Below are 23,009 nucleotides of genomic sequence, written 5' to 3'. Positions count from 1 at the left end.
TTTGAATTAGAAATATTGATGTGTAGTTAGTTTTATAAGTTTATTGTTCAAAGGCGGTGGTACGAAAATATCTTAATAGTAGTAGGTACTCGAACGCAGTATTGTATTGTTTACGTTTGATTGTATTATTTACGAAAGATCTTCAATTCTTCGAACTAATTTTTGTTTATCAAAAATGTTCATAAATGAAAAAACGTGCAGGCTATGCATGAATACAGAGGCAATGATCAATTTATTTTCAATGGATGGTGATCTTACACTTGATAAAAAAATCAGTGCATGTATTGATTTAAAGGTAAGTAAGCATTGGAAAGAGAAGTTACATTTTAGGAATTAAAAAATTCATCGCGCAGATTATAATTTGATGCCTATAATATTTAAATCTGTCTTACAGATTGGTATTGGTGACGGATTACCTGCAGCCATTTGCAAAATTTGCGAAAATAATGTAAAAACATTTTATGATTTCAAGCAAAAATGTTTATTTATTGATTCTAAGTTAAGAAAAGAGAAACTAGCTAAGAACTGTCAGTATTCACCAAGCAAACTAACTTTGGATGACACTGATCTGGACAATATCAAGATGGATATTAAAATAGAATGTGATATTTTTAACAAAATGGATAGCGAGTTGAAGGACACATTTGATTCATGGCTGTCAGATGACGCCGACTCAGCATTTTATGTGGATTACTTTAATAACCAAGTACCTGGCAAGGCAGAAGAAAATGATCACACATCAGGAATCTTGAACAACTTGCAACAACATGACGATAAGAAAATAAATCTTAAAAAGCAGTCTAGAAAATTGAGGACAAAAGAGTCAACTCAACCAAAAATTTATCAATGTGAGATTTGTGGGCGTATATTAAAAAACAAATCAGTATTAGGAAAGCACATTGCTACACACTCTGGTATCAAACAATTTTCATGTAAACTTTGTTCAAAAACATTCACTAGAGAGGAACATAAGGTTGTTCATATGAGAATCCATCTGGGTATCAAACCATACATTTGTGAAGTATGCGGAAGGTCCTTTACAAAACGGCAAGATTTAATCAGACATATGAGAATTCATAGTGATGATAAGAATTATGCTTGTCCCAGATGTGACCGCAGGTTCAAGCGCTCTGGTGATGTACATAGCCACTTGCGAACACACACCGGTGCGAAACCATACAGCTGTAATGTTTGTGACAAGAGCTACACTTCACACAGTGGCCTTAGGAAACATTACAAAACACATTGTAAAAGAGAAAACACTATTATCAAATGAGACATGACAGGACATGCCAAGTTTGTGGTCTAACAGTTGTTTATTAAATTGTCTTGGGTCTTGATGAAGGGTTAACTGGCTGTGTTGATGCAACATGTACCTACTGAGTATTTATGAATTAGGGTCATGGGTGTTAAATAAGGGCTTCAAATACAGAAGAAGTATTTATTTCAAGTGTTCAAGAACCTACTTGACAAATCACTGCCTTTTTCTTTTTTATTGGCTATTCTTGATCCAAATTGTAGAGCTCTTTTGGGAAGGGTGACAACATTTCTTAAACCCAAATTAAAGGCAACAAGGCGCAACATTAGTTTGTCTCCAATGCCAGGACCAAAATCATCACTAGGGAAACACCTAGAAAAGAAAACAAGAATTAATTTGTGTGTTAATTTATTAAATTATTTATAACAGTAAATTAAAATCTTACTTCAGCCAGGGTTTTAAATTCAAAACATAATCTGTGAACTCCTCATCCAGGTACGGCATCCTGGGTTGTCTCCCGTGGTCACATATCACTCTGTTATCTCGCGCCAGGTTTCTAAAAGATATCCTCTTCCAGTCCAATAGAAGTTCCTCACTAAGCCCTCGCCAGGAATGTCTCTTAAATGCATTATAGTGCCTTTTATATCCCCCAAATAATTCATCAGCACCTGAACCTAATAACAACACCTGTAAACACAATTGCTATAATAAAAAAAGTTATCTACCCTACAATGTGTTTTATTGTTCACAAATAGAGTTCATTATACCCTGCAAGATGAAGTACTATCCTCAACTTGTCCACGAGAGGCAAACCACAAAGCTGATCCTAAGCTTTCATCTAAAATAGTTTTCCTTGGGAACACTAGATCAGCAATTGTTTTAATTTGAAACTCCTCTAGTTCTTCTTTGGGAACATTAACTTCTATAAAATTCCATTTTCTGCAAGATAATATCATTAAAATCAAGGAAGTGAACACACCTTACATAATAGTGTAATTAAATTCATAATAGTGTTAGTAAAATTTTATAAATGAGTCACCTTGTTGGACATAGAGTTTTCAATTCCTCAAAAGACTGTCTCCCTGTCAATCTGTCTGGCACATCATATGATGCCATGGAATCTTTTTTGAATGCAACATTTATAAGGTCAATGCTTTGTTCTTCAGATACATATCTATGAGCCAGATATGCAAGAATAGTACAGTCTAAACCTCCTGAAAATAGGACACCGATTGTACAATGAGAACAAGAGTTCTCTCTAGAAATAAGACAGTTTTTACATTTATTGGGTTGCCTTTTCAATCTGATTTTTACACTTTTTTGTAGAAGTTCAGTCAATCTTCTAACAGTGGTTATAATAGTTGGATGGCTCAAAAGTATCTCCATCATTTTCATATGCCCATCATTGTTTTTGGATGTAGCTCTAAGAAACTCGATCAGATCATCCTGAAAAGGTTAACACACTATTTTATATGAATTTTTTAATGACAATTCATTGATTATTTGCAATTAATGTATATTTATAAGTGAATGCTACATCACCCACCTCAATCCAGAGCTCTCTTGGAGTTTCAGATGCAACTTTGAAATCCTCATCAGGTAAATTTTGTTGTTTCTGGAAGGTCTCATATAAATCTTCAATAAAATAATTTTCTGTTTCATTACTAGCCCATGAGTGTAATGTTACTTTATTAGTTTTAATATTTAAACAGTAAATATGTGTTGCTGGAACTTCTACACAATTGTATCTTCTATCTAAAAATTGTAAATTTATTATGTATAGAATTAAAGATATATTTATGGCGCAACATCTAGAAGTATTTTTAGCTCACCTAAGACATTACTGATTGCTATATAATTATCCATTTTATGGAACAGCAGACTGTTCCTGCCAATGTGATCACGAGTAAAATATAGATCTTGCATAAGTTTATCATAGTAAATAATACTAAAGGGCCCTTTGAGCAATTTTAACTGTGCAATAATATGTTCTTTTGCAGAAGTTTCCTGAAAAAAAAGTTTATGTTTAAGCAAATGTTTACCAAACATTTATTTCATTAAAATAACTTACTGTTTTTGGAGCAATCTTGTTCATTATAGTCATCGTATCAGAGACACTTTCATTCCAAGATTCGTCAAAAATATCTCCATTATAAAGCAGAATTCCAACATCACTTTCTACAGGCTGTGGTGTTAGCTCTTGGCCCTGCATCCACAGCACTGCCCCACAGAAAAATATCCTAATACCGCCATCGGAATTTATTTCTGAGGTATTGAAACAGTCTGGACCTCTATTCTTAATACGTTGCAGAATAGTACGATCATTGTAAACCTTAAAATAAATAAATGTTTGAAATTGGCGCTAACCTGCAATGCCTAAATTTAAATTGTAGCGATCTGAGTTACCTTAGGCGTAACAGAACTTGAGTAACAGATTTCACAAATTATTCCACACATTATAACAACATTTATATACTTAGAACAAATATTTAACAAATAGAGTCTGTGCGGAAAGAGAAGAGTCGTGGGATTTGAGGGCGCGCCAGTGCTATTTTATGGTTTTTGCTATACTGACAACACTGGTCACGTGATTATAGTACGATACTAAAGGTCATGATACTTGAATCCCTTTTGTTCCGGTTTTTTACCACGGCTTACTAAACGGAGCCTGGTGGTGGTGTCGGCTCGTCAACTCAATCCTCTGATTTAGCGCAGGCACTACTTTTCTTTTTAAAAAACACTTTGATTTTATGTCTCAGATACTAAAAAGTTACTGCGATTGACAAAACTGCTAAAACTAGTTAAGAATCTGCCGAATACAACTGTAATTTTAGTACCAAACAAGATAGAATCTCATTTATGTACTGCCTAATCTGTGTGCAGTCCAACAGTTATTAAAACCGGGTAGATCGGGTAGAAATTGGGCAATAGAGCTGTAATTTTATCTGGGATATATTTCACCCATTGTAAACTTGACTTGTAATGTATGTGTACATTATTAATAATAAATATGAATATGAATAAAAATACTGCATAAGTAGGTAGGCCTTATTGGGATATGTCCGGTTCTCTCATCTCACGATATTTTACTTCGCCGAAAAGTCACTGCTAAATATGAAATATAATTTCGTAACTAACAGAATACAGATCAATTTCGTAAGCAGTAAAGAAATATTTTATTAGAAAATGTTTTATTCAGAACCTAGTAAACGAACTTACAAATAAAGAAATATTTTATTAGAAAAAGTTTTTTCTTTGTAATCGAAGTCTGAATTAAAATATTCAATGTCATTTATGTTTGAGCTAGCGTCAAAACAACCAGAGACCCTCATAGGAACTATCTTCATCTAAACTGGATGTGCTTGAATCCGGCACGTAGATTACGAATTCTTGCATATCACCTACTTTTAGCGGTCTTTTATTCGAGATACCGTAGGTACTTTTACACAATCCTGAAAAAGAAATTACATATAAATATGCATAAAATGGCAAGTATCAAGACTATTTGTCAGTTATTTTAAAGATCATGAATGACCTGCATATTTATGAAAATTAATATATTTTTAATGAATATACTTACCGATTATATACCGGAGACAAGTTACTTAGGGGGGTAATTATTTAATATTAAATACAACATCAATACCCGCGAATAGCGGAAACACGTTCCGCGACTTTTTGTAAGTAGATAGTCGGCTTTTAGCCCTTTTCTTCCCGCTGAAAAAACCGAAGAATGTTAAATATAATTTTCCCTGTGGTTTTATGTACGGTTTTATCGTGTTTTGAAAATATTTTATACATAAAACTTGCGGTTTTTGTTAATAAAAATATACATTGACAGAAGTTTGTTTACTTTTTACAAGACAGGTGTCAAAGGTTTGATTGCCATATAAAATTTAAAATGTTAGTTCCCGTTTCTGCCACGACTCTTCTCTTTCCGCACAGACTCTACAAATAAGTTAAAAAGTAACCTAAAATCTTTCTGTCATTGTCAGTTACCGGAAGCACAGACTATACCGGAAGTACGTTTCATTGGGCAACAAAAAGGTCGTAACACACTATCGTACCGCAATGCGACCTTGGTGCGGTGCGATAGTGTGTTACCACTTTAAGCAATAAAAAATATTCAAGTTACTTATTTAACTGCTCAAAGTAAAATGAAAACACTAGAAAAGTCAGAAAAATATATCTGTATTCTGTCATTCTATAAAAAGTAAATCAGATGTCATTATTGTCATAGCATGCTATAAAAATACTCTGTGAATGGACGTGGAACACAAGAATGAACGAAGTAAATAACATTAAAATATATAGCAAATAAGAACAGACAATCGTTTTATGTAATGCGGATATGATATATATTATTTCACAATGAGTGCACCTGAAAATGAAACCGGTACGAACTGTGAAGTTGATGAGACGGCTGAAAATACGGAAGAGAATGACAAACTGGCGCTTGCCGAATATATATCTGGCCTGGAAGCAAGAATAAAACAGAAAACTGAAATGAGGAATAGTAATTTGAACTGCGTTCGACCCCCAGACAACTACTTTTCAAAATTAGATTCTGGCTTAAAAAAGAACACCACTTTTGTGAAAAAATTGAAGTCGTTCAGTGCTATTCAAATGGACGCGTTACTGAAAGATTACAGTGTATTGAACCTTACCAAATACATATCTGAGGTAGCGGCTGCCATAGCAGAAGCAAAATTAAAGATGTCAGACATACCAGCCGCAATAAACTTGTGTTCAGCTCTACACCGCACATATTCGGAATTCTCTTCAAATTTCTTCGAAAATTGGCAGAAACTTCTTAAAGTGACGGATAAAATAACGAACTCTTCTAAATTGCGTGTGGATATCAGGTTTTACGCCGAGTTGGTTGCAGTGGGTGTGTTCCCTAATAAGATTGGTTTGCCTCTGTTGGGAAATGTTCTAACTGTTCTGATCAACATGGACAAGGATGAGCCGAACAATATTCCAATACTGTTGTCGTTCTGCAAGCACTGTGGTGAGGATTACGCAGGGTTAGTGCCCAAAAAAATCAAGGACACTGCAGAGGTAATGTTATACATTTATAGATAAAATTACTTTGTATGTAATAGGATAATATAATTTCATAAATTTAATTAAATTCTAGTGTATTCAATAAAGCACTTATGTTAGGATTTTTAATTCATTGCATTTATGCTTCTATACTTATTTTTTCTTCTTCCCTCTTCTTGCTGAGTATCACAAGCACATGTAATTTGTCTCCATTTTGTGTGGTCATAAGCTATGTATATAGACTGCATGGTGCAGAGTTGCAGACTGCCGTGAGCCGACTCTACATAGCATTTGACTAATGTGTCACCATTCTTTACCACCAATACAAATGTTTTAAACAATTGATAATCAACAACACTTGCTTGAGAGGTCAGCTACTGTTGCTTACCTGTTGACCTTATGATGAGGGATATCATTTATCAAAAGAATATTAAGAAATACCTTGAAACAAACTATTTTTCACAATATTGCACCCTACAGTCTCCATATTCTTTATTTCTTAATTTCATGTCTTTCCTATGTTAATAATCAGACTATTAGGACTAACTGCAGTAAGTATAAGAATTGACGGTGTAGGAATCAAAAGTCAAAAGTTATGTCTACTATTTCAGATGTTGTAGAATCATGGGCTTAAAACGATGTGATATTACCAATTACGTCTCACGCATTACAGAAGCTGAATGTGCAAATACCACGAAACACCTTCCTGCCGGCTGAGAAGCAAGCAGTTGTGCGGCAGTTACTGAAGGACTACTTCGCAACATTACTGAAGCACCTGCTGGAGGAGCGGGCGCAGCTGCAGGCGCTGCACGCCGCCAACCAGCGCACGCTGCACACGCGAGGGGAGCTCTCACAGGAGCGCAAGGACCAACTGGAACATCATCAGGTATAGACTGGCCAATCATATTTTACACCTTAACAAATCGCTCAACCTACCATGCCATAATTTATTTGCTATATGTATTTCAAATATAAAGTGATGAATTTGTAAGGAGCTAAATTAAGCATGTTCCGTATTCTGCTGTCTCATTATTATATCTGGATATAAAATGTATGTGAAGACTGGTGATAATTAAGTCATTTTGTTTTGGTACAAGCTTTTATTGCCAACTGTACTTTTCTTTCCACAGGCGAAAGTAATACTCATTGAGACAATTCTAAAAACCCCAAACATAATTAGGTTTCATTGTTTTATCAGAGTTCCTATAGCCACCTCCTGTCTCCATTATCAGATCTGCTTCATGGTACAGTCAGCATCAGATATACCTGAGCGGGCAAGGTGTCCAAGAAAACATATACACTTCAATCGTCACAAAAATAAGGACATCTAAGTTGTCATTTTAGCATAGGCTTTCAGTTCGTCACATATATCTTAGCTTCTGAGTTTTTCTTTAACACATACACCGTTATTTAATCACAATGACAATAACGGTTAGAAAATCAGTGGTAACTATGCACTCAAATTCAAGCTGCTGTCATTACTACCTACACGCACTGCCAATCACGTACGTCAGCAGCCAGGGTGCCACCAGTTGCTAAGCAGTTGTTATTTCAATGGTAACTAAGCATCAACATTTTATCTGTTTAACTTTTAATTTTTTTTTGTATCAACTACGAATTGACACCTCCTTTCTCAAAGAAGTATTTTATCGTCAAGTGTCAAACTTAGACAATAAATAAGTATTTAGTTTCTACGAAAATGATCGGTTTTTTATTTTAACTATCATAGGCGGCCGTTCTTCCAAACCGTAGAGCATAATTTATATGTTAATATATTTATTTAGCCCGCTTATTGTACTAAAATATACTATATAAGTAGTACTAAAATACGATGCTCCGAATCGATCAAAGAACGAAGGAGAAAATAATAGAATTGAAACTTAACACGTTCACTGTCCCAATCTGACATGTAAACCTTATGGCTTTGTAATAGAGGCTAGCCGTGGCCCCACGTGAGGAGCACGGGCAGTAAAGGTGTTATAGTAGGAGATCCCACATATATGGGACCTTCACCAATTTGTCTGACGGATGAAACTATGAAAATATGAAAGAAAATATGTTCCAGAACATAAATAAATAGGGTTGCCTAAAGAAAAATGGTCAAGGCTATTTTTAATAAATTTTTGAAAAAAAAAAATTTTCCCCAAATATCACCGATTTGTCTGACGAACGAAATAAGTTTCAATGGAAAGTATACTTGTCTTGTACAATATAAATCAACTAGGTTGCCTATCTTTTTCCGGTCACTATTATGTGGTTGCCGTGTTTAAAGAGGTGATTTTATATCGATAATTGCACTCATCTGTCTGACGCTTGAATTATACATCAAAATGATGGTAAGTATATTGCAAATACTATGGTATGGGGTTGCCTGCGAACATCCGGTCAGAAATAAGGGTTGCCAGGCTTTTAATTAAAATAAGAAGGGAAGACTTTTAGCGATAACTCATAAGCGGCTTAACTTATCAAGTTTGTTTTAATGTTATTTGATTGAATTTTTAAGCACTATTTTCATGATTTTTTCCCTATTTTTTTTTTCACAGATAGTTCAAAAGTTAGAAGGAAAAACCTTTTTTTTTCTTTCTTAACGATTATTTCCGAAATGATTCACTTATTAACAAATGTTGTTTAAAGACCCCTATGTATTTTGAAAGGCCTATCCAACGACACCCCACACTATAAGGTTGAATCGATAAATAAAATGTCACTCATATTTTGTTTCTTTCAAAGCGATTATTTCCGAAAATATCCACTAGGTAACCTAGTTGATTTATGTTGTACAAGTTGTATACTTTCCATTGAAACTTATTTCGTTCGTTAGACAAATCGGTGAAATTTGCCGAACAATTTTTTTTTCCAAAATTTATTAAAAATAGCCTTGACCATATTTCTTTAGGCAACCCTATTTATTTATGTTCTGGAACATATTTTCTTTCATATTTTCATAGTTTCATCCGTCAGACAGATTGGTGAAGGTCGACCATGGAATTGGGATCGTGGGATCTTAGACCATTAAGACCACCTCCATCAGGACCATATTCAACTATGACTCCTCTCTTTATTTTGTTGGCTGGACTCATGATCCGCAAGAACGGTGCCTCCTCTTCTATAGATGTACCTATGCGATAAAACCATCACTGCCATGCATATACCTACGTAATATGCTAACTGTTGACCATAGGAATGACGAATTTTGTTTTTACAACTTAGCAGAGAGGATAGAGTATACGGAGTTATACATATACAGTATGTATCAGAACTAAAGGCCAAGAAAGAGACCCATTAATGTTTAGGTCATACTGAGCAACTTTTACTATGGGACCAACCCCGAAACCCCGCAAAAAAATTACTCTCCCATAGAAAATTTCAACATCAGACCAGCAAAATGTATGAAACTTCCAATTATTTTTCCGCGTTTTCGGGGTTGGTCCCATAGTAAAAGTTGTTCAGCATGACCTAAACATTAATGGGTCTCTTTTTTGGCCTTTCGTTCTGATACATACTGTATATCTTTGAACTTATTGTTAGTATAGCAGTAAACATCAAATGGCATTCCGCACAGGAGTAATCTAAGGAACGCCCACTGCGGGTTCAAACATACAACGTCCTGTTAGAAAGTCGTACATACCTACGCTACATGTGACATATCTTCAAAAAACATATAAACGTATGCGAAATTAATATAAAACCACAAATTAATAATAGAAATGAAACCCAAAAAAAAGCTGTAATCTCTAGGTGCGTCCGACTGAGATTTGAACCCGCGGTCTCTGCTTTGAAAAGCAAACGCCTTAGTAACAAGACCACAACGTGCCTTGACAATTGGCTCTAAATTCGGCTTCAGTTTGCTTTCGCTATGTGTCACTCATTCGTTTTGATGATTCTATTCAATAAAAGAAATAGTTTGCAGTAAGTTGACTGACAGGCCCCTGTCAATGGTTGAAGGGCAAAACGTGAGATAGATGTATGTGATGACAAGACTGTACTGCTTTCGATGATTGTCAAAACGCTTTACCTGAAATTAGCATGGCTATTATTCATTCAATATACGACCATACATGTATGCTTTTAACGTCTATTTTTCCATATTGTTCAGATATATTTGACACGTTGACCGCTTAGATACCAGTGGTTTTTTGACAGCTAAGGTATCAATGATTTGTTGTAAGTGTAGAAATTAATGAATAGCGACTGTTAAGATACTTGTGACATGTTGAGCGCTCACAAGTAAATGCTATCATGACAGCCAGCAACTTTTTGACAGTTTAAACGTTTACCTCTCTTTGAGCACCTGGAGTGTATAGCGACTTCTGCTGCTGACTGTACCATAATATTGCATTGTCTCCAGACTTACATTTATGTACGCATTATTGCCAAATTTTCAGCTTTATTGTAAGTTGGGAAGTGGGTCAAATATAACTTGCAAGATTTGACCGATACAAACAGTTACATAGATACATACATACAAGTTAATAAAAAACTTGTAAAATATGAATATTAATTATTTGTCATTTAGTCCTAATTCCTAAACATATTAAACGTCAATTTTCACATATTTTCAGGCCACCTACGACAAACTGCTGGCCGGCGCTCAAAGCTTCGCCGAGGTGCTCGGCGAGGAGCTGGGCGAGGCTGGCGAGCCCCCCACACTGTCCATGACCGTCACCGAGACGCCTGGCACAGTCACCATCGGCGGCACCGAGGAGTTCAACATGCAGGCCGGCACAGACCCCTGGCAGGATGAAGACACCAGGACCTTCTATACACACTTGCCGGATTTGAAAGTGTTTATGCCTAACTATCAATTAAAGGAGGTAAGATATTGCGACATACCAAACCATTTTTATATTAAATGTCTAGACTGGATCCAAGGCCTTGCAACTTGCGAGGCAAGTGCAGACATGTTTTATGATCGCTTTTACGCCTCCCAGTTTGACCCTTACCCCGGCTACACACGTTAACTATAAATCGTAGCGATTAAACTGTGCAGTCCGATTTGCGCAGTTTATCTATTGTGTGTATGACAAATCGTTGTCGATTCTCGTAACGATTTGTCATACACACCGTAGATAAAACTGCGCAAATCGGACTGCACAGATTAATTACGTGTGTAGCCGGCATTAGGAACGCGCTTTAAAAAAGTGTTTGGATGTCACATGTAAACATGTGTATTTATTCACACGACGGCGGTGGCGCTTTTTATCAAGCGTTATTGGATTTTCAACTTTACCCCTTGGTCGTTAGATCGAATTTAGCGTGCGGGCGAATTCAAGCGCTCTTAAAACGCGCGTTGAAAAAGCGGTCGTGTGATAGGGCCTTTATGATCTTCCATTGTTTCATTGGTTTCTAAAGACACTTGTTTTAAAGTCGCCTAAAATCTGATATATTCCTTTCTAAATAAATCTACACATAAACTATGATCATTGCAGACAACAAAAAGTAAGACTGAGACCGTAACAGAGGAGATGTTGGACGAGGACCTTAAAGAAGACGAGCTAAGTGACAGCGAGGAGCCCGCCGTGCCCGACGTGGAGGACGACCATCAGCCTGCCAGCGTCTCCAACAAGTAATATTAAATAGCACAGAATATATAATAGTACTAGGTACAGAAGATTCACTCTCTTCCCTTTGTTTCCCATAAAGTTTTAAATCATAATGTATTGTTTGTCATATTGTCGTTAGTCATAAAATTAAAACCATTAACTTTTCAGGATTTTCGTAAGGTTATTCTATAGATGGGTTAGGTTAGGTTTGTTTTATGGCAATCCTGAAAAGTTACGCGTTTCTGAGAAAACCCAATTATTACTAACGAAAATTCGGACAAACAATACATTATGACTTAAATCTATTTGGGAAACAATAGAGACCCTTAGGACAGATATGACCGCTAGGTGGCGCAAGCGCCACGCGCGGCTTATGGCTAGCCACCAAAATTGGTGTGGGACGGATGTACTTGTAACTACTTGTTGCGACGCGACGAAATCGCGGAGTGAGCCACGCCTGATATTAGTCAATTCCTTAGTGTTGAATAGGGGGTAATGTAATTTTGCAATGTTCTGCCGCCAGAGTGCAGCACTAGCACTTATCGTAAATATGTTGTAAAGTGTTTTGAACGCTTGTCATATACAAAATCGTCACTGAACGATCCCGGGCGCAAGCGAGCTTACTTGAGAGTGTGAAGGTTACTTTGACGGCGTTCGCCATAACACATATAGTTGTCTCTGGTGCTGTGGGCACGACTATTGATGACGACTTCCGTGTTCTTGTCATTCTAAAGGTTAAAATGCACATGTCTTGCACTTGACGTATATATTAGGCAAGACAATGATTTTATGAGGGGTATGAATTTCTAGATATTTATCTACAAATAATCTGCCTAATATTTTGTTACAGATACGCTCTAGATGCATTTTTGAATGAACTGCCCAACTGTATCAATCGGGAACTTATTGACAACGCAGCTGTAGACTTCGTCCTGAATCTCAACACCAAAAACAACAGGAAGAAACTGACAAGGGTCCTGTTCAGTGTTGCCAGAACCAGATTGGATTTGTTGCCATTTTATTCCCGGTTTGCGGCAAATCTGTATCCAGTGTTGCCTGATGTTTGCATCGACTTGTGCCAGATGTTGAAGCAAGATTTTAAGTATCATGTTAGGAAAAAGGATCAGATCAACATTGAATCAAAGGTATTTTTTGCTGTAATCTGCAATTTACTGTTAAGTAAATATATAGAGTGCTTATAGTACAATTTTATTTTTGTTCGCAGATAAAAGTAGTCAGATTCATAGGTGAATTAGTAAAATTCGGTCTGTACTCCAAAATGGAAGCCCTATACTGCCTGAAAGTGTTACTACACGACTTTAAGCATCATCACATAGAAATGGCGTGCAACCTGCTCGAAACGTGCGGGAGGTATCTGTATTGCAATCCCGACACTCATCAGAGGACGATGATTTATTTGCAGCAGATGATGAGGAAAAAGGTTAGTTATTGTGGATTAAGCTGTGGACTTGTTAGTTATGGTGCGTTACTTATGTGCTCGTTTCATTAGCATTAAAAATACCATTAAGCGCCACTTGCACCATTGACCTTACCCTGAGTTAACTGGTTTAACCTGGAGTTACCATGGTTACCAGTACAATTTGACAGTGGGTTAACGGTTTATCCGGTTAACCCTGGGTTAGTGGGATGATGCAAGAGGCCCTAAGTTTCCATTTCGGTGTTGCAGGGTTCTCATCAGTTTTAGCCTGAAATGAACTCGAATCTTCAATATTTAATCTAGTGGTCTAAGTTAAACAGGTAAATAATCTAAGCATTTTTTTAGACCGTTTCAGCCCTCGACTCGCGCTACGTAACGCAGATCGAGAACGCGTTCTACTACGTCTGCCCGCCGGAAGCCCCGGCCCAACCTAAAGAGGAGGAGCCACCGATGCATCAGTTCATAAGGAAAATTCTACACGAGGATCTACAGAAGAGTAACGAGGAGAAGATCTTCAGACTGATGCGGAAGATTAACTGGGAGGATCCGGAGATAGCGGCCGTCGCCATACAGCACCTGGCGGGCGGCTGGCGCGTGCGCGCCAGTGCGCGCCGCGCGCTCGCGCGCATGGCGGCCGAGCTCGCCGCCTGGCAGGTATGTGTCTGCCGCATGGGCTTGACTATGAAAGGTAGTAAACAGTGTTAAGTTTTGGAATAAGGCCTTTTGTAAGAGCCTCTCGAACTCTGGAGGATATGGAATGAGGTATTTGAGTACTAGTCTAGAATTTATATGAAACTCTAGCATGTACCGTCTCGATCAAATTACCTACTATTTATAGTTTATACGGGTTTTAAAATAGAAATTGTGTCTAAAAATAACTGCTGTCTACGTTTCTCTATGAATCTTCTGGTGCTTGCATGGTGTAATGTAATTTATTTTAAATACAGTCAAATACCCTATTAAACGTAGAACATTCCATTGATGTAGGAGATCGTGGCGCCGTGCGTGGTGGACGCGGTGCTGGAGGACATCCGCGCCACGCTGGAGGACCCGCACCCGCGCCACAACCAGCGCCGCATCGCCACCGTGCGCTACCTCGGCGAGCTCTACAATTACAAGCTGCTCGACTCGCGCGATGTCTTCACCGTCTTATACTCATTCATTACTTTCGGCGTCAGCAACGACCATACCGTCGTCTCCCCGCTCGATCCACCCGACAACGTCTTCCGAATCAGACTAGTTTGCGCTTTACTAGAGACCTGCGGCGCGTATTTCAACAGCGGCTCGAGCAAAAAACGTCTCGACTACTTCTTAATCTTCTTCCAAAATTACTACTGGTTCAAATGCTCCGACCCCATTTGGACTGAGGAAAACAAATTCCCTATTTACGTCAAATATATTTATCAGGAGTGCTTGACGACGCTCCGACCGAAGTTAACGCTTTTTACGGATTGGCAGCAGTGTAAAGACGCCATTGAGGAATTAAGGCAAACTTTGTATCCAGAATTAGGCGAGGAGGAATATGATAATGAGGACCAGGGTGAGGATAGCGTGAATGACGGGCTGGACACGATTATAGAGACTGATGACGAGACCGATAATCCGCAGCTGATGGACGAGAGTTCAGATGACGAGCCGCTAACGGAGAACGCTGGGACGGAGGAGAATGAAGTGCAGAGCGATGATAATAATATGGGCAACGAGCCGAGGAGACCCGCGCCTAAGCCGGTAATATTCATACAATATTCTATATACTTACTTAATTTATTTTTACCTAGTTTAGCGCTAGGCATTCATGAGTAGCTTGTGTACGTATTTACACTCATTTCACACCTGAATCAACATGTGTACTATGTAGCATGTATGTATGTATATCAAATTAAACAAAAACGGAATTACGCTAGGTAAAATAGTTGAGTCACATATATGCATTTCATAGGAACCAACAAATTCATTGACTTTTAATAATGAAAAATATAAACCGTTTTATGAGTTATGTTATGATTATGATAACCGAGAGTGAGTTTCATATTCACTAGATGGCTATTATATAAACTAAATCACCACATACGAGATATACTCGAGAGAGAATCCTCTTATAGCATTGTCATCTTGTAAATCATCTTTTTTCGGTCATTGATCATGTTTATTAGCAAGCGTTACTCAGTCATCGTTAAGAAGTAGTTATATGGATTGTAACAGTAATTGATCTCTATACCCATCTAATAATGAAATTATTCCGTAGGTCGAAGACGTGGAATTCGAGTCGGCATTCGAGAAGATGGTGATGGAGAACATAGCGGAGCGGCAGCGCGAGAACCGCCCGCAGCAGCGCGACATCGCCGTGCCCATGACGTGCCGCCAGACCACCAAGAAGACCTACGACCAGCTGCTGGTAGGCTCTGTCTGTACAAACAATTCATTACATATAACTTTTAATATTAAAATCCATGACAAAATTAAAACAGCCATATCTAGTTAGCGAAACTTAACGAGCCGAAAAGGAAGTCTCGACAGATTACACCTTTGAATAAAAAACTGCACTGAAATTGGATTATCCGTTAGGAAGCCATTTTGCAACAGAGATACACAGATACACACTTTAAACTTATAACCAAGGACCGGAAAGAGGGGTTTCTTTACGCTTAATCCTATCAATTCGGTAACCCAATCGTTTCGGTTACCTTATCATTCGGTAACCCTATCATACGGTTACCTGATTGTAATGGTAAGCTTATTGAAACGGTAACCCTAACATTGTTAAGGGTTTTCAACAGGTTTTCATTCAGTTATGGTAACCTTTATTATCCGTTGCTTGTTTGCTACATTTTTAGTACATTATTGTCGAGGCTCGGAAGCTACTTGCGGGCTGAGGATTCGTTTTAAACGGACGACCTATAATTTTATTATTACAGGACCGGAAGTATTTATTTTATTTATTTTATATATTATATATGTTATTTATTGTATTTATTTTATTTCTTATTTTATTTATTTTACGTATTTTTTTTTATTTTTTTTTTATTACTTTATATATTTTATTTAAATTATTTATTTATTAACATTATTTATTTTAATTATTTTATTTATAATATAATAAGATTTAAAATAAGAACACACCACACGGGTAGGTATAAAGATAAGCAAGGGAACGGCAAAAAAACTTGTTTGTGCTGGAGGCTTCATAGATCGCCCATGCCAACCTCGGTTATTCAATAACAAGTTGAATTTAAGTGGGCGTAAAGATTGCAATCGTTTGAACTAGTCAAAAACCTTATAATGAGGTAACTGAATAGACTGAGTTTTTATTTCGGTTACCGGTAACAGAGGTTAACCGTATCTGATACGGTTACCGAATCAAAGTGTTACCTTATCATACGGTTACCGTTATGGTAGGGGTTTTTACAACCGCTTCTAAAATAACCCTATGAAAAACCCCGGTTAAGGTAACCGGTTCCTGTCCCTGCTTATAACACTCCTTTTTCTTTGTTCGACTGATAGCGTGATAGGTGGCAAAATATGTGAACACTATTTAACGTAATTGACAACTGTCGAATAAAAATAACTAGATGAGAACCCGGCTTCGCTCGGGTATAATAAAAGATAATACTCATTTTGGATTAAATAGTTATTTCATTTTAGACTAAACGTTTATCAAGGCGGCGGTTAGCTATCCCATCTCCGAAAACTTTATACTTATGCGTTTATTAAAACCTCGATCTTTCCCCTTTTTACCCGACTGCGCGACGCAAAAGAGGGTAATTAGTTGACCTTAATAATGTTTGCCCGAAGAATCATTGCCAACATTTTCAAGAGCCCGGTTTATTGCAGGTTTAGTTCGAAAATGATTTAAAATGATTTTTTTTGCATTTCTATAGTGACTATAGTAACCTCTATAGTGATTATAGTAACTGATATTGAAATAACCGGACCTAACCTAACCAGACTTAACGTAATCGTTTTTTGTCAATTTTTGACCCCCCCCCCCTAAAATCAACCAAAAATTCGAAAATTCTTCGAATGACCCCGTTTCCTCCTACGTCATGCTACCATCATCCGATGTCCCGACCCCCCCCCCCCCCCTAATTTGAAATGACGTAATTTATGAATAGCCCCTAACGGCCTAACCCACTTTTCAATCTCAAAGGACGGAACCCAAATTTCATAATTTCATGCACCCATCATGGCACTAAAATGTCAGTATGGAAGTTGTGAGTACAATTTCATCTCAATTCACCTGACGATTTATAAAAAGACATGCTGACGTTATTTTTATTTATTTTTACTTGAATTTACAAAAAAATATATCTTATATAAAAATAGTACAATTTACTACAACAATCAGTCTTTTGCAATTAAATACATATAAATAAACGAATTAAACTAAGTATATCATATAAAGTTAGCCTTTCACAAAACCAAGTATAGTAAGGCTATGAGGTATTCCACCAAAGATTAGCAAGGACTATGATTCCATCAGAGATGTGCAAAGATGCGTAGAGAGGTAGATTTGTTTCTTTAGAGTGAATATTACAATTACTTCAATTACCTATCCTCACTCAGCGCAGTCCTGGAGGACAATTTGTATTGGTTCTTACAAACACATTCCTCGCTATGCATCCCCACATCCCAGAAGAAACCGCAGCTTTACCATCTGTCAAACACATTCTTCTCAAAACATTTTTTTGTTTCAAAATGTCTAAAACTTGAAATGACTTACAATTTCTTAAAACAATAAAGTTTTTATCTGAATTTTAATTTTGGATTTTCTCCCCTTAGTACAAATTTGAAAAGAACTGAACCTAGTTAATACATTTTCATCATTTGGGTGGTCTTCGGGCCGTGATGTTTAACTTTGTTTTATAATACAGTCCTGCTCTTCGTCTCCTTTTAAAGTGACATAATTAATTCCTTCAGCATTTATGTCAAGATAAGTGACCTTAAATAAAAATAAAATACCTAATGTAATAAATACATGTCCATAAGAAACAAAACTTTGTGCATATAATTATCATTATACATACCGGAAAGTCATCAAAAAAATCCAGAGAGCTCTTCGATATAGAAGCAAATGATTTTGAGATTTCGGATGCAGTAGTGTGGATGTGTTTTTTTTTATCTCCACAACCTTATTAATCCACATTTGTCTGGCAGTCTTCTGGCTACAGCATTCAAAATACTTGCAACTATCTGCAAAAAATGAATATTGTATGGGTATATAAATACAGATTTTAAAAGTATAACTGGAACTGGAAGGGAGGATTAGAGCCACTTGCACCATCCCACTAACCCGGGGTTAAGCATTTAAACCGTGAAGGCAGGCGTGGCTCACTCCGTGGTTTCGTCGCTTTGCTACAGGTAGCTAAAAGTACATCCGTTCCGCCCTAATTTTGGGGAAAGCCATAAGCCGTGCGTGGCGCTGTCGCCACCTAGCGGCCATATCTGTGCTGATCGTAATAGACACGTTTTGTTAGAGAGTGAGTCTTCTGCATCTAGTACTATTATTTATTCTGTCGTGAAGGCCCACTTGCACCATCTCAATATCCCGGGGCTAAGCAGTCAAACCGTTAACCCAATGTCAAATTGTACTGGTAATCATGGTAACTCCAGGTTTAACCGGTTAACCCCAGGTTAGTGGAATGGTGCAACTGAGCCTAACAGTGTCAAACTGTACTGGTAACCATGGTAACTTAACTCCAGGTTTAACCGCTCAACCCGGCCTAACCCGGGATAGTGAAATGGTGCCAGGAATAATTTCACATTTTTTTTGGGTGATTAGAAAGAGTTTATACATATTAAGTAGCTAAAATAATAATAATGATTCATGGATACATGTGTGTGGACACAGCACATTAAAGTTCAATTTAGATTTAATCTTAGGAAATGCACTTACCAAGATTTATATGACTTATATTTATATCACATTATATGTATGCATCTGCTGCATATTATATTTGCAAGTACTTTGTGTACAGTCGGCAAAGCTATTAGCTTGGTATGGTACCCCTGTATACAGATTTGTATGCAGAATGCTAAGCTAATTTTTGCTGATGGTACCTGGCAAATATTTTACCGTGACAATAGTTACATACAGTAAATAAATCTTTACGAACCGCCCTTCGTTGCACTGTTTTTCAGCGTTTGTGGCAAAGGTTTGTTCAGGTAACAAAATTATTTGTCAACAACATGACAACAATAACAAAAGATTGAAACAATTATGTCGGTTAAAGATACTCACGATTTTCGGCATAAGTTTGTTTTACGCGGCGGTGCCGTGTCATCGTTAGTAAGTATAGTCCTCCTCCTCCTCATCGTTTTCGATGACGGCGACCCCAAATATATCGTTGACGTTGTCTAGCGTGAACCCTGGCTGGCCAGGCCGAACTTGGCCTAGCTTTAATACTCTATTGCACGCGTGACAATAAAGTTGGCTAGCTGCGTCGAGCGTGTACACGTAGGAGGGCTTAGGTTAGTCACAAACATTTAGACCCTTTACTGAAAATTAAACTTAACTTCAGACTGGTAAAGCACAAAGTTTTGGTTTTACCATGGTTTTACCCGTCAATCAATGCATAATACACGATTGAGTGTCAACTGTCACCAGTGTCATCTTACTCTTACACTGACAGTAGTCGTTTTTTTTAAATAGGCTTACCCACACTCTCACCAGCAATCTGTCCAACATGCATGACGGACGTAAAAATATTTACAATTTCTGAACGAAACCATAGAACTGTCGAATGTCAACCAACAAATTGAACATTTGCATTCTTTGTCGAAATTTTTTCACTTTTAAATGCAAAATACTCGACAATACGAATTTTGCGGATACATGTTCTCGATTCAAAAGTGATATTTTTTCAAGCTCTTTCGATTGAGCATAATTTCATTTAGGTCTACCGTCAGAGCCGCTCGCGTTTATATATAAAGATATGTCCCATACCCTAACCTACCTATATACTTACTTTACTTTTTGCCCAAACCCGTGAGACGGGCGCCACTATCACGCGCCCGACCAGTTTTTTAACGCGGTCAAAGCAATATAAGTCCACGAAATACCATTTGACGTCCTTCATAATTAGAGAAAGATGATGTACTTATCGTAGTACCTAGTCTTATGCTTTATTTCATTTTGTATTACAGCAAGGGGAGGAAGGTGTGGAATTTGTCCTGATGGTACGGAAAGGCACCAAGCCCCAGTACAAGTCGTTCAACGCCCCGCCAGAGCTGGCCAGCAACTTGCAGCAGCAGGCATTGGCCGATAAGCAGGAGAAGGAAAGAGTTAAACGGTATGTAGACTCCATTAGGACATGATGCCACGATCCTCAGCATTGAGGGACCGACTGGAGAAGAAGAAGACTCCATTTAAACCCCAAGAGGTGTTTTAATTTAATTTTGCCATACTATTTTTCCTTAAAAATCGCAGTATCATAAGTTCGGAACACTGAAACAGCTTGCGTAGCCAGAGCTAGACCTCTTTAATGATATTAATTTTAATTCAGTTCTCCTTGCCCGAAGCAGAATCCTATTCTGCATGCCTGTCTGCGAATAAGGCAATGATTTGAGCCTATGAATGAAAGTAGTATGAAATTTATTAGTTACAGGTTTGTAGCACAAAGTAATAATATTATTCTCTTTCCAGGTTAACTTTAAACATATCAGAAAGACAAGAAGAAGAGGAATACAGCGCCGAAAGTGGCGGCGGCTCCGGCGGGCTCGGCAACCCCAACCGCGGCCAGCACGTCCGACAGAAGTACCAGCACCCCAAGGGCGCCCCCGACGCCGACCTCATCTTCGGACCAAAGAAATTCAAATGAAACAGACTCGACTCAATGGAATTATGAGTCTTGTCTTCTACTGACGGCATTCACTTCAAATGTTACGATGGAGCATTGACCTTCCGTTTAGTAAAGTGAAAGTTGTAATCGGATTTGTATTTGTACTTTCCAAGTACTTCATGTTGTGTATCTCTGTTAGTAAATGAAGCGAGGAAACGATTTGTTTTATTTGTAAATCCACTTAATTCTTTGAATGTAGCTATTAAAATGATTCGATAGTTAGATTTTATATGTACACTTTATACAATTTATAGAGCTTATAGCATTTATAGTTGATTTATAGCTCTTACGGCGTATGTAATCTGCGCAAGGCGACGCGTTTTAATTACTTGTGCAAGCGCAAAGCAAAATGGTCTCCTATTTACTTCCGTAATGCTGGGCTAGTGGGCTTGGTTACTAACTCAAATGCTCATATTAGTACATGATAATGGTCCTGCTCCAGCTGAATCTGCACACAACACAACCACCTTTTGAGGTTCGCAAGTTACATGCGCCATGTGCAAGAGTTAAGAGGTATATCGGAGTAGTATACGAACCAAAGAATATAATACTCACTAGGAGAAGAACGATAACTCCATACAAAAAAATGTCCCCTTCAAAAGTTCGTTTATACTACTAGCGCTCGGTAGGATACCATTGTAATTAGAATTGACAACCCGTTTAGCCTAGCGCCCCTAGCGGGTATTGGCAGTAATCCAGTTCAGAAAGCTAATGGTCCTGGGTTCGAATCCCGGAGAGGGAATTTCTTTTTGTATTATTTTATTTTTTGTTGGGGTCAGGTTTTTAAGAGCCCATCAACGTGCACACTAGCGCCACTGCTGAATACATTAAACAAATTTTTATGTTACTGGATTCGTCAACCTACCCGTTCAAAACTATAACGGCCGTTTTTGTTTTGAGCTCATAGATTGACGAATCCAGCAACATAAAAACTAGTTTGATGTATTCAAAAGGTACTTAAATACACAATACAGTCAGTAGCGGCCACTTTTTTAAATACCTGTAAAATTTAAATTTAACTTAAATAATCACGATTATTTATTTTAGCAGTGGTGCTAGTGTGCACGTTGTTGGGCTCTTAAATTAGCATATCACAAATAAATAAAGAAATACGTTATAAGATAATGATTAGGTACTATATTTAAAAATTCGTCAAATATAAAAGGTTACAAAAAGTTACGTATTATTAAGATATAAATATTTTCATTCCTATTAGGATTAGTGTATATATGTTAGGAGCAATACATATGAATACATACATTGATATGGCAAATGGTTACAAGTTGTTATTACATCTATCCGGTTATCGGACATTTCTGCTCCACAGCTCCACGCAGCGTTCTTGGTCACCGGAAAACTAGTCTGTATATGCAGCAGATACGTACCCTTTGAGCTTTTTCCAAGAAATCATATGACGGGCCAGGATTATATTATTATTTCACGCTCAAGCCATGATTCACTTTCTAAAACAAAATAGTCACAAATTAAACAATATAATCTAACTTCCTAATTACTAACGTCGCTAATTCCTAAGGTCTAAATTTACCAGCTTACTCGTAAACAATGAGAGGTTTTACATCTATGATGAATTTAGATTATAATTTCGGACGCGATATATAGCGTCCGCGGGACTTACGGGGATAGTAAGATTAAATTATTATATTTGAATTTGGTAATTAGTACGCTCATTTTTATTTAAAGATTGATATATTTCTTACCTTGAAATTATCGCTGTTTCTGGTTTACTACAACGGTTTCCACACACACATTAGGGCTTTTCATAATCCGGATAAGAATTGTTGATGAAGTCGCCATTGCCGGATACATAATAAAGCAAGGAAGGAAGAGCGACAACCGTTTAAATTTAACTAAGTCTGTGCGAAGAC

At 37.4% G+C, this 23,009-nt stretch overlaps 3 protein-coding genes across 4 annotated transcripts; 2 read left to right on the top strand and 1 right to left on the bottom strand.

Annotated features, from left to right (window-relative positions):
* Positions 1-115: 115 nt before the first annotated feature.
* Positions 116-1,414, top strand: LOC134663928 (zinc finger protein 22-like). The gene is made up of 2 exons (XM_063520470.1): positions 116-295; positions 395-1,414. The coding sequence occupies exons 1-2, from the start codon at positions 176-178 to the stop codon at positions 1,274-1,276; spliced, it is 1,002 nt and encodes a 333-aa protein (XP_063376540.1). The 5' UTR covers positions 116-175; the 3' UTR covers positions 1,277-1,414.
* Positions 1,415-1,427: 13 nt separating this feature from the next.
* On the bottom strand, positions 1,428-3,751 carry LOC134663927 (asparagine synthetase domain-containing protein CG17486). Its single transcript, XM_063520469.1, has 8 exons — positions 3,665-3,751; positions 3,330-3,590; positions 3,091-3,265; positions 2,805-3,013; positions 2,298-2,704; positions 2,026-2,197; positions 1,704-1,945; positions 1,428-1,630 (listed from the first exon to the last, which is right to left on the bottom strand). Exons 1-8 carry the CDS (start codon positions 3,713-3,715, stop codon positions 1,447-1,449), a joined length of 1,701 nt encoding a protein of 566 aa, XP_063376539.1. The 5' UTR covers positions 3,716-3,751; the 3' UTR covers positions 1,428-1,446.
* Positions 3,752-5,497: 1,746 nt separating this feature from the next.
* On the top strand, positions 5,498-21,280 carry LOC134663930 (regulator of nonsense transcripts 2). 2 transcript variants are annotated; one of them, XM_063520472.1, is made up of 11 exons: positions 5,498-6,319; positions 6,978-7,190; positions 10,867-11,118; positions 11,734-11,870; positions 12,698-12,992; positions 13,073-13,288; positions 13,631-13,939; positions 14,273-15,013; positions 15,531-15,680; positions 20,429-20,574; positions 20,928-21,280. In XM_063520472.1, the coding sequence occupies exons 1-11, from the start codon at positions 5,630-5,632 to the stop codon at positions 21,100-21,102; spliced, it is 3,324 nt and encodes a 1,107-aa protein (XP_063376542.1). In that variant the 5' UTR covers positions 5,498-5,629; the 3' UTR covers positions 21,103-21,280. The 2 variants fall into 2 exon arrangements, with proteins under 2 accessions (XP_063376542.1, XP_063376541.1); XM_063520471.1 differs by having other exon boundaries at positions 15,531-15,689.
* The last annotated feature ends 1,729 nt before the right edge of the window (positions 21,281-23,009 follow it).

Source organism: Cydia fagiglandana, chromosome 4 (assembly GCF_963556715.1).
Source record: "Cydia fagiglandana chromosome 4, ilCydFagi1.1, whole genome shotgun sequence".
Lineage (NCBI taxonomy): Eukaryota > Metazoa > Arthropoda > Insecta > Lepidoptera > Tortricidae > Cydia > Cydia fagiglandana.
Note: the sequence above shows the minus strand (reverse complement) of the source record. Positions and strands in the feature narration are given on the sequence as shown.

Excerpts from the sequence above, each read along its gene's own strand:
- LOC134663928 (XM_063520470.1), top strand. The coding sequence starts at position 176 with ATGTTCATAAATGAAAAAACGTGCAGGCTATGCATGAATACAGAGGCA. Across the intron at positions 296-394 it reads GTGCATGTATTGATTTAAAG|ATTGGTATTGGTGACGGATT; the intron begins GTAAGTAAGCAT and ends TCTGTCTTACAG.
- LOC134663930 (XM_063520471.1), top strand. The coding sequence starts at position 5,630 with ATGAGTGCACCTGAAAATGAAACCGGTACGAACTGTGAAGTTGATGAG. Across the intron at positions 6,320-6,977 it reads AAATCAAGGACACTGCAGAG|AAGCTGAATGTGCAAATACC; the intron begins GTAATGTTATAC and ends CACGCATTACAG. Across the intron at positions 12,993-13,072 it reads AGATCAACATTGAATCAAAG|ATAAAAGTAGTCAGATTCAT; the intron begins GTATTTTTTGCT and ends TTTTGTTCGCAG.
- LOC134663927 (XM_063520469.1), bottom strand. The coding sequence starts at position 3,715 with ATGTGTGGAATAATTTGTGAAATCTGTTACTCAAGTTCTGTTACGCCT. Across the intron at positions 3,014-3,090 it reads AGCAATCAGTAATGTCTTAG|ATAGAAGATACAATTGTGTA; the intron begins GTGAGCTAAAAA and ends TACAATTTTTAG. Across the intron at positions 2,198-2,297 it reads AAAACTCTATGTCCAACAAG|AAAATGGAATTTTATAGAAG; the intron begins GTGACTCATTTA and ends ATTATCTTGCAG.